The sequence below is a fragment of the Asparagus officinalis genome, chromosome 10 (assembly GCF_001876935.1).
Source record: "Asparagus officinalis chromosome 10, Aspof.V1, whole genome shotgun sequence".
NCBI lineage: Eukaryota > Viridiplantae > Streptophyta > Magnoliopsida > Asparagales > Asparagaceae > Asparagus > Asparagus officinalis.
Window position 1 is genome coordinate 72,006,977 of NC_033803.1, and position 11,929 is coordinate 72,018,905.

General features: G+C 37.5%; 1 protein-coding gene across 1 annotated transcript in view; it reads right to left on the minus strand.

The window, feature by feature from the left end:
• The window catches only part of LOC109824946 (ABC transporter C family member 5-like), a 9,928-nt gene extending 1,645 nt beyond the window's left edge, over positions 1 to 8,283 (minus strand). The window contains 12 exon segments of the mRNA XM_020391581.1: positions 1 to 2; positions 4 to 40; positions 1,011 to 1,074; positions 1,161 to 1,466; positions 2,357 to 2,571; positions 2,764 to 3,058; positions 3,786 to 3,950; positions 4,053 to 4,703; positions 5,010 to 5,096; positions 5,190 to 5,300; positions 5,303 to 5,518; positions 5,914 to 8,283. The exon segment at positions 1 to 2 is cut by the window's left edge and continues 171 nt beyond it. Of these exon segments, the coding sequence (XP_020247170.1) occupies positions 1 to 2; positions 4 to 40; positions 1,011 to 1,074; positions 1,161 to 1,466; positions 2,357 to 2,571; positions 2,764 to 3,058; positions 3,786 to 3,950; positions 4,053 to 4,703; positions 5,010 to 5,096; positions 5,190 to 5,300; positions 5,303 to 5,518; positions 5,914 to 7,920 (4,156 nt within the window). The 5' untranslated portion in view covers positions 7,921 to 8,283.

Sequence of the window (11,929 nt, forward strand, 5' to 3'; positions counted from 1 at the left end):
TGCCGTTGTCCAACACTCCAATTGTCTCCATTCTCCAAGACTGCAAGGTAACAGGCATCAGGCACACAAAACGGGATACACGTTATATGTTGTATTGTTTTACATGATGTATATAGTAAATGGGGGCTAGCGTGTCCATGCCAGTGTGATGCTGACTTGGTGACACCCAGACCATAATTGTGATATGGATATATTGATCTGATTGTAAGGGTCTGGATTTGTGCCCCGTCAATTACACACTAGTCAAGAGTATAGAGAGGCACACAATACCTACGCGTGCACCCACATATATACAAGAAACAAAGTCATATACCACCTTAACTATTATGCTAATTACAAACAATGCAAGAAAGGAATTTGTAGGTTTTGAGATTTACAACCTCAAATACTTAATTTTTAGTTTTCTACTTTTGTTCAGACATAATTTACATGAATATCTTTAATTTTCTTTTGGCTTTCTTCTTGGCCAGGTGTAAATATATTCATGTGATATTAGTATAATCCTTGACCAGTTATATATGTGGTCAATCTTATCAATCAAAATAACATTAACCAAGAACTGGCAAGAATGACAGGAAATTTTTGGTCTCTTAAGAAGAATGTTCCTTGATAAAAAAGAAAGGGGAAAACTCCCTCAATACTTTATTTTTATGTTTGTCAGAACAGAAAAGGGAAAAAACCAAAGGCCATCTCCTCCACTAAGTTAATCCTTGTTATATCCTTTCTAACAGCTTCCAACCAAGTTGTCTTACGACTACATCTAATTCTCATTTTTTGTCCATTAATCTTATCACTTCCCCTAACCGGTGTATCTACTGGTCTCCACTGCACATGACCAACCCATCTCAAACGATTCTCTCTCATTTTATGCTCAATATGAGCAAACTTGAACTTCACACTGAACTCACTTCTTATCCTATCTCTCAGTGTATGTTCACTTGTCTATTGTAACATTCACATTTCTGCTACACTTGTATATGAATACAAAGACAAATGTGCTTGTAACAAACCTGGAGCCTCAAGTTTTTGCTCAGTGTGGCGAATCACCTCTCCAAGCTGACACTTGTCGAGTGCCTGAGTAATGACAAGTCAAAATTAAAGCAACCAACTGATGAATCAATATAACTTACAATATTCAGATTTGAAAGAATCACATTCACCTCCCAAACTTTGTGATCAGAGTGCTCCTCGAGGGGATCAAGATTTACTCTTATTGTACCTTCAAACAATGTTGGGTCTTGTGGAATGATACTGAGTCGGGAGCGAAGATCATGGAGGCCAATTGTGGAAATGTCTACATTATCAACGATGATCTTCCCATTTACAGGTTCGATCAGACGGAAAAGAGCCTGTATAAGAGTTGATTTACCGCTTCCAGTTCGTCCAACGATCCCTATCTTTTTCCCACCAGGAAATGTGCAGCTTACGCCATGAAGAACCATGGGCAAACTCTCTTTGTAGCGAACCTTATTGCAGGTAAAAAATTAAAAAAAATGAAATTAAGTAAGTTGCAAATGATTATCTACAACAAAAATCATTTAGATTCTGATATACAATGCACATACATTTAACTTCCCAGCCCTATTAAAACAGTTTTAGGAGAGTTCAGTACTCAACAAAGGCATGGTCATCAATATATTAGCAACTTAAATAATATACCAGTAAATATTAGGGTACTTTCTCATACTTAAGTTTGTGTACATATTTAGATATTCCCAATGCTAAGCAATTTCTTTTGGCCTTTGTAGAGTCTGTGATGCTAGACTTCTTCTTCTTCAAGAGATATATCTGATTGGCATCAGTGTTGACTTATCTATAATGACTTTCTAGAATGAGCAAAAGGTTTAGTTTCTTACCCTCACTTCTGACGATAGAATTATCGAACATTTCAATGTTTTGCCTACAACCTTTTCTCCACAGCAAAAGGCCTTCAATTTTTTTTCTTCTCAAATGTAAGCATAAATGGCCACCATTTATTTTACTTGTTCTGCATAATATTTTTTTTCCAGGTGCTAATCTGTAGTCTCCTCTTTTATTTATTCTCTCCATTTAGCTCAAGCTACATGTTAATGTTTTCATATTCCTGGTTTTCTTATTGGCCAACAATATGATTAAAATTTCAAATTTTCCACCAAGATGATAACCCTAGGCGCAGAGTGTGATGTTGTACATGCATGTGTTCATGTGCATAAAAGCAAGTGAACAATATTTAGGTCCGTTCAGACAAGAAGAACATTATATACACATCATGCGCAGTATCAAACCAGGTACTGGAAAGTATCTCAGAAAATTTTGAGGCAAGTATTCTTTCCATTAGATAGTCCTCATAACATGACAGACAGATGTGACTGCATACCTGTAGATTAATTAGTTCAATCTTCCCGTTGTCAGGCCAAGAATACGGAGGACGGTGATCTTCTATGATAGTTGGTGCTTCACTGGGGATTTCACAATACTGATGAATGCGTTCAATAGATATTATTTTATTTTCAAGTTTGCAAAAGCTTAGTATCCACCGTGACAAGCGAGCATTTAAGTTGAGCCCATATGTTACGGCAAGGCCAGCCATACCTACACAAAAACATATTTAGTTAAAAAATGGTATTTCAATGAGAATCATCCTTGACAAGAAGAGTGATTTTGACCAGGATATGATACGAGTGTATAAGAACTTAAAATCATTAACATACTATGAATCTGTGCATTCATTTGATAACTGGAAAAACGGCACATGCTGCTTTCAAAAGTTGTAAGATGCATTACTTGGATCTATAGTTCCATGGGGGAAGCTAACAAGTAGCAACATGCAGAGAGCAAACACGAAAGTCGACAGTAGTTCCATGCGCAGGCACAGCCATTCAATTGCAGCGAGACTATAGAAGAATGGCCGAGAAAAACTGTCAAGAAGGTATAGATTTCTCTTCATGAAACGTTTTTCTTGACCAAATCCTCTAATGGTAGCAGCTCCAGCAATAGACTCCCCAAATAGATGGATTATTGGGGATTTCTGAATGCTAACAATGCGAACAAGTTCCCTTGAAGAAGCCATGTAGTATTTCTGGAAAAAAAAACAACAAAATCACTTCAAGCAGACTTAAAAATGTAAAGCAAGAGAATATCACGAATTTCAAATTTTAACTATGCATAACTACAAATTCAGCAATGGTTTGCATGGTAGCTCAGATATGCACTTGGTAATCTAGCAGGTATATTACAGCAGTTACAAGCCCCATTCCACATGAATGCTCACTGCTACTTCAAGGAGAAATTTAAACGAGTATAGCATGACTCTAACAAAGTTTAAGCAAATAAGATGCAAAATAATATTGTTAAAAATTCCCCAGTAGGTTCTTTTTGGATTTTGACTTCAGTGCATATGTGTCTGAAGAAAATATACACAATCGAATTCCTCAATTTGGAACTTGACATATTCTTTTAGTATGCCCACAAGTGAAGAGAGGAGATTCGTTCAGCGCATTGGTTGGATAAGCCATTGATATATGGATATATCCATAGTACATACATACATACCTAAATAGACAAACATACATACAAAATAGAAGATGCATGTTTATGCTTGCACGCACAAAAAATTGCGCTTATAATAAATGATCTGCACCTAAACACTAACAATATCAATATATTTTGGCGGATAAATGGTGCTGCTTTAGATGAAATCATGGAAGTTTGAGACGAAAAAAGGCATTTACTCTATACAAAGTTGTAAAAAACATCATATAGTCATGAATCTTGCAAAATAACTCAGAAAATTAACTATGAATTACCTGCATCCACAAGCAAGCAATGGCCATGGGAAAGAGCAGAAACAAAATTTGCCAAGTGACGTTTGACATGACACCAGCTATACCAAGAAGCTGTATTGTTGTTGCTGCAAACCCACCAAGTCTGAAAGGAATATCAAGATCGATAACACTTTGATCTACAGATACCTGATAAATTCATAAACACATGATAATTTAATAGGATCAGAAATACAAAAAATTGCATAACTAAAGAATAAGAAATTAACCATTAAATGACCAATTATCTACCCGATTTAGGATCCGGCCTGCCGGAGTTGAATCAAAGAAAGCCATTGGTGCTCGGAAGACTGTTCTAAGCATCTTCAGAAACAACTTTTGTGCAGCTGCTAAGCCAAATGTAGCCACGAGAATAGCTCTAACAAACACAAACCATGAACTTCCAAAAGCGAGGATCATATAAACAACCAGAAGAACCATGTTGCTCGTTTTTGCTTTGTCTCCTTCGGTTTGAGGATTTGCCCAAGCCATCCACCAGTTGCTTGCTATCTGAAGAACTTGAAATGCAGTCTGAGCCAGTATTATCAATGGTATCAATGTCCCTTTGTAAGCTGCTGCCATATATGACAAGTAAACTTTAAAGCTAACACTTCCCCTCTCCCGTTCTTCCTCTTGAACAAGCTGTTTTTTCCTTGTGCGCTTTGCCTTTTTTTTCTCCTTCAGCACTTTTATATCCGACTGCTGGTCATTTTCAGACTTCCCGTCATTCAAACTGCCAATGTTGCTTGCACTGGTTCCACCAAAGTCTTCAGATGTGTATTCTAAAATATCCATTGCCTCAATTGCTTCATGGTGAGCTGAAACCAAAGCATTGAAGTCAGTTCCAGCTTGCATAAGTTCTTCATATCTTCCAGCTTGTATTATATGGCCCTCCTTAAAGACCTGATAAAGAGAGCTAAAGCCCATGAAGATTACTTCAAAAAACGAACACCTTTCCCAGTGTGATGGGGGCAAACAATGTCAAAGATTTGTTGATAGCAGCCTACTTCTTTGTGAAGGTTTAAATGTTTACCAAATTTAAACCCACTTGCTCCGAATGCAGATATTTAGATAAATGAAAGAGCATTTGACAGTCTAGATTTAGAGTTAAGAACAAACTATGAAAAATGACGGATCTATAAAGAAAGCTCAATAATGCAAAGAAAAGTAACTCACATATATATTTGCAAAAGGAAAACACTAGCTTACCAGTATCATATCAGCTGCTGGAAGAAACTCAACTTGATGGGTCACATAGACCACAGTCTTGTTTGCCAGAGCTGTCAGTATATACTCCTGTAACCGCAGACCAATAAGTTAAGACATAAGACACTACATAGAGCAGTTTACTCGCCCATAGAAAACATGAACTATTTGAATATGCTCAACCTTGAATAATTCGCTTCCTGTATGTGCATCCACAGCACTGAAGGGATCATCGAGTAAATATATATCAGCATCTTGATAGAGGGCTCTAGCAAGCTGCACCCTTTGCTTCTGTGCTTCTGGCCGCCACTCAAATTAATACCTCTGTCACCAATAATAGTTTGATCGCCATGTGCTAATAGCTCTAAGTCTTTTTTCAGTGAGCAAGCATGGAGGACACTCTTGTACTTCTGCTTATCCATTGGGCTGCCAAAAAGAATATTCTCCTCAATATTTCCAGACTGTATCCATGCTGACTGAGGTACGTAGGCTGAGGTACCACTGATTCTGACCTGAAAATAGACAGAAAAAAATAAGAACACGTAAAAACAACTGTACAAACTTGGGTTTTTCCGATAGTAGTCCCTTAACCTTTCATATTTCGGAATTAGTCCCATAAATCATTAGAATTTCTGATAGGCCCCCAAATTCCTAAGTTATTTTAAAACTAATCCCTCAAATCATTGAAATTGATATTAGGTCCTCCAATTTCATAAGTTGTTTCAAATATCCCTCCATTGCTACTTCTACTCTTGATTGGAGGGACTAATCTGAAACAACTGATGCGAACTGGGGGACCTAATAGGAACTTCAATGATTTAAGGGACTCATTTCAAAATATGAAAGATATAAAGGACCGATATCAAATAAACCGTAGAAGCATTGATCGAGCATGTAGTCAGCACACCTCACCAGAAAGTTTGGGTATCTCTCCAAGTATACAGGATAAAAAGCTTGACTTCCCTGAACCAACCATGCCACATACTGCTACCCTCATCCCTCTCTCCACTTGTAGCTGAATTTCTGACAATGTAGGGCTCGAAGCTAAGGGATCCCAACAAAAGTATCCATCTTTGATTTCAATTGCGTTACTTGTAAGGCCTCGAGGAATCGATAGCGTAGCATCCTCTTGTAAATCTTCCTCTTGCAAGAACCCAGATATCCGATCAATAGAAACTTTCGTCTGAGCAATCATAGAGACCAAATCTGGAAAATTCCTCAGAGGCTCTTGGAGAATCCTAAATGTGGCTAATGCTGAAAGAACACTGCCAGCTGTGAGCTTATGTCCTAGAAGTATGGAAGTACCAAAAGTTATGACCGATACGAATATGGGAGAACCCCAAAAGATGAAGGTAACAAAAGCCTGTGAATAGAGGGATTTCCGAAGCCACTTGAACTCTACATTTCTCATCTCTTCCAATTTCAATCGGTAACGGTCCTCCCATGCCTGAAGCTTTAGGATTCTCATGTTCTTCAAACATTCAGAGGTTTTCCTCATCCTTTCATCCTTGGCTGCCATAAGCTTATCCTGATATTCTTCTTGCATCTTTGCCAAGGGGATAGTGACTAAAATGGAAATAATAGTAGCAATCAATGTTGCTAGGGTCGCAATGCCCACATTCTTGTATAAAATAGCAAGAGCCAGTATGATTTGTAGGGGAAGCATCCACATATCATGGAGATACCATGAATAATCGCCTATTCTTTGCACGTCAACCGCCATGTAATTTACAATCTCGCCACTCGTGTGACACTGGCGAGCTAAGCTTGACAGCCTAAGCCCTTTCCTGTACACCATTGCTGTTAATGCTGATCTCACATGCATCCCCAATATATCAACTCCTACATACCATTGCCTACTAGTCAGAGTCTCTATTAACTTGGCACCCAAAAATACCCCAGCCAAGATATAGCCCTCATGAGGATAAGTAATGTTTCCACCCAAGTAATCCACAAAATCATTAATCAAGTAAGGACCCGCATACGAGACTACAGTGTTCAACCCCGCAAACACTGCGTTTAGCACTGCTTCTTTCCAAAATGATCGGCAGATAGCTAATGACAAGGATGGCTGCTCTGAGGGGTTCTCAGCTTTTAACCTCTCCCAATTTGAACTCAAGATCTTATAACAAGTTTTTGACCTATCTTTTGGTGCCAAAAGAGGTATGTCTTTTAGTTCAAGAGGCCTCTTCGCACCGATTGCCAACAGTGGATCAAGCCAAGATAACGTAGCAAGGCTACACAACCCGGCATCGTCATAAGGAGTGACCTTCAGACATCCTGGCTCTTCTTCTTCTTCTACAACCAGCGGTTCTCGAAGGCTTTCCTCATCCCTAAACAGTTCTATACCCGTGGTTCCACGCAGTGCGGCTACACAAAGGAGCACGAGGGGAGGTACCGATATACAATTTGCAATCAAATGTGAGTTTACTCTATGTGACTCATCTATCAACCCTTTGGTATCAACATACAAATTGGATCCACACAGCCCAAAGGAGACCGCCCACCACAGCCTAGTCAGCGAGGGGAACGTACCCGATGCCTTCACTTTACAATTATACACTGATAAAACTAACACTAGCCAAGCCAATGATTGTATCAAAGGGAGATAAATAGCAGAGTAATCACTCAAGACAAGTTGATAACCAAGAAGTCCTAGTTGCAGCAAGAGAACATAAAGGCAACATGCAATGCAAACCTTGAACCAGCGATTCAAAACTACCTTCCCATCGATCAGAACCGGGCCCGGCCGATCGTCCTTGCCGGGAGAGAGCTGGAACCCGGTGAAGGAGAAGACAGCGCGAGCTGAGACGAAGAAGATGAACAAGATAATGAAGAGCCCGTGAGCTGCAACAGAGAGCTTCTCAGGCAGCGGGAGGCCAGTGAACGCGCCGAGAAACGAGAAAGAACCCATTTTTTGGCAAGGAGGAGAGGTCTCGAGAAATGGGTTTCGGTCCAAAGCGATGACGGTGGAGGGGGCGAGCTGCGTCGAAATTGCCCCAGGGGCATTTCACCAAGCGGTCGACGGGCGAGATGGGCGACGAGAAATGAGGGACCTTTTCAGAAACTCCCAAGCTCTACCGACCTCAATGAGGAGATGGGTTCAAAGAGGGAGAGAGAGAGGAGAAATGAGCTCAGAGAGCGATTTGGGTGCCTCTGTGTCTCTCTGTTTTGCTCTCTTTTTTTTTTTTACCCTTTTATTGTTTGGTTCTTGAGGTTTTTGTGACTGCTCGAGAGAGACTCAGGAGCATTGAATGCAGAGAGGGAGAGAGAGAGAGAGGGAGAGTATAGAGCTCGATTCTCTGTTCTGTTGGTTGATGACGATTCATTCTCGGCAGATGCAAAATAAAAAAAAATGGTTATACTATGATTTATTACTAATTTACATTAAGCAAAGTAATTAGGTATGGGAGAATGTTAGTTACTGTGGGCTGAGAAATTATTATGGATGATCTGGGGACGGCCAATAGGATTCTAGGATGTTCTTGTGTATTCCTCATCCTTCAATTTTGGACAAATTTTCAAAACCAACTTTTTTGTAAAAATATTCCCCAAAACGACATGTTTCGACTTTAATTAATCAAAACCGACACAGTTTCAGCTCTGAGCCTGAAACTGTGTCGGTTTTGGTTAATTAAAGTCGAAACATGTCGTTTTTTAAAAAAAAATTCAAAAAGGGTTTGTATTGAAAATTTGTCCTTTAATTTTCTCAAGATATTATTTTAAATACAAGAATAAAAACCTTACATATTTCCTGCGGTATACATACAGATATACGCAATTAAAGACTTAATTGTATGATGAATTAATTAGTAGTATTTTTGGTTTAAAATTATTGATTAAAGCCCGTGTGAATAACTCATTACTAGTTTAAGGCCCGTGCGATGCAACAGATTTATTTAATATATAAAAATTAATTGTAGCAAAAGAATGTAAAGTAAAACAGTAATAATATATAAGTAGTCAGAAATAATACAACCTAAGTTGCATATATAGTTTGGAAAATTAGAAAGTTTGGAAAACTTGAATCAATTTAAGATCATATATAGTTTGAAAAATGTAATTGTATAAAAACGGTATTCAGAAATATGGTGGGAGTTATTTTATTATTTAGAAGGTAGAAAAAATTCAAAATTAAAGTAAAATGTCAAAAAAGTACCAAAAATGAGTAAACTTAAAAAAATAAAAAAATGAAAGGTTTGGAAAAAATGTGAACATATGGGAAAATAATATTTGAACATTTTGTATGAGTCATATCAATATTTAAACCGTTATAACTTTCCAACAAACTTGGTAAAATGAAAGTGTAATGTCGAAAAAACAAAGAAAATATAATATCTATCATATAAGGGGTGTATGACATCCACCTGATGAAAATATGAGACAATGTAAAAACAAAGAAAATATAATATCTATCATATAAGGGGTGTATGACATCCACCTGATGAAAATATGAGACAATGTAATACCAAAATCAAATAAAAATCATATAAGGGGTGTATGACATCCACCTGATGAAAATATGAGACAATGTAATACCAAAATCAAATAAAATCAGTGTAAGAAAATTGTATATGATTGTAATTTAAGAACATCATCAAACCATAAGAATACGACATGTTAAATAAAATGTAACTTTCACATACTCTATATAAACATAAGAAAGAACAAAAATATTGAAGTGAAATGCATTGTCATTGGAGAAAAATAACAAAACATAATATAAGAGAAATACATTCTAGTAAGATTATATTGAGTTCATCACTTACCAATAGTAAAGATAAACAAAGAAACAAACAGATCTGAAACAAAAAATATAATTATATAGAAAGAAAAGAAAAATACACTTGTATTCAATAAGATACATGCACACAAGCATGCACCACTACATACATATATATTACAAGACACGCTCAGATAGAACTAACAAATTTATCCAAAACTTAAAATCACATTAGAATAATTTCATGCTATGAATTAGCCGAAAGGGGAAAATTTTACAGTGTGAGGTGGGTGAAATAATTAGAGGTGAAGAAATAAAAAGGGGTGAGCGAAAGGGGAAAATTTTACAGTGTGAGGTGGGTGAAATAATTAGAGGTGAAGAAATAAAAAGGGGTGAGAAGGTGGGTGAAAGGAGATGTGGGTGAAAGACTAATATGGGTATGTGTCATTTTTGCCATGTGTCATTTTTGTTGGGTGGCGTTTTCAAGGGTATGTGTTATTTTTGCCAAGTGGCGTTTTCAAGGGTAAGAGTTTTTAGTAATAGTATATAGATGGTTATCCCAAAATCAAAACTTCCCATTCATATTGGGAATACTCAATTTTGGAGTGAAAATGGTTTTACTTGCAAATTAAATTAAAAAGTTTAATGTGAAACTTTGGTGCCACGTGATGCTATTAGATACCATGTTCACTTATTAGGAGGTAGGTAAAGCTAGCCCATGGAATAAAATACATTTAGCCTAGCAAATTTGAACTCTGCCTTTGCTTTATCCATTCGATGTGTAAGTCATTATTGTTACTCTAAACTATAGACTTCACATTTTAAATCATTTAACTTCTTAGATCACAGTAATCTTGTGAACTAGGATGGTAAATTTCCTTCTCTCAGAAATTGAGAAATAAAATATCAAGGAATTTATGATCCCAAGTAACATATGGATAAACATACTGAAAATGAAATCGACACGTGGACAATCGCTTTATCCAAATCGAATTCAACTCCGAGATAGTTCAGAATTTTTGTCGAAACTTTTCGGTTGATGTAAATAAAGTGAGGTGACGTGTGACCGGGCTGGCGATAGAAACATGGACCGTGATCTGTGACGAGGAGAGCATGCTAATAGTTTTAGCCGTATTTACTTCATATTAGATTCAATAACATATATACCACAAAACTTTAATATTTTCTTAATTAATTGTCATGTTTTTTTAATGGTCTACTTTAACAGAATAAGATGTTGCGGTCCTACATTGTGATTAAAAAAACTTGTATCTTTTAGAGGAAAAGATTGAAGTTTTAGAGGAAAAGATTGAAGCCACATATTGTTGAAATCCTCCACGGAAAATAACTATGAAATAATAAATAACAAAAAAGTGCCTCTTAATTAAAGAAAAGGAAAGTAAGACTTTTTTTTTTTGAGGTAAAATAGGACAAGATGTCCTATTAGTATCTATACTAAAACTGAAAGTTAGCAAAATTACACAAAAGCGGGTATCTATATGTGATTTTCACAGGATCCCCGAACTGCGAGGGAAGTCTGTTGAAATCACTCATAGATGCCCCTGAATATATGCAATGATGAATAACAAGAAGTAGCAATCCAAAACCCTACAAAAAACTTATCAAAATACCGTTCGAGCAAGAGACTTATGTTGAGAATTGAGAATGGAGTTAGAGATCTCCATTGCTGTCTGCACTGGACGAGATGAGGTCCGAGAATCCTCTTTCACGAATGAGGTTTTTCAACTTGATGGCTTTCTTGGTTGTGGCAGCACCTGTCAAGAAAAGAAGATGGTGAGCTATCTCGGAGATGATTTGTAGAGGTGTGCAGATTGTATATGTTGATGTCTGATATCACACAGCCGATGGGGGCTTTCCGTCGAGGGATGCAGTTCTGACCTTCACACTGACGGCGAAGAGGGAGAGGATGAAAGGTGGGGGCGACTCCTCCTCCGACTTTATGCCCGATCCTTGGACTGGAATTCCTGATCTTTCTGCACAAACAAGAAGAAGAAACACGTAAGAGGGTGGGGACCGGTTCCCCCGTGGTACCTTCGACGGTCAAGTCAGCTGATGAGCTTGAGTGGGGTTTGAGGGAAGATCCAAGGATCATTGAGGTCCTGGTCTTCACTACTCTTATTGAGTTTTTAACAGAAGGCGTAGCTTTTTAAATTGCTTAGAGTTTTAGCCAAAAAAAGTC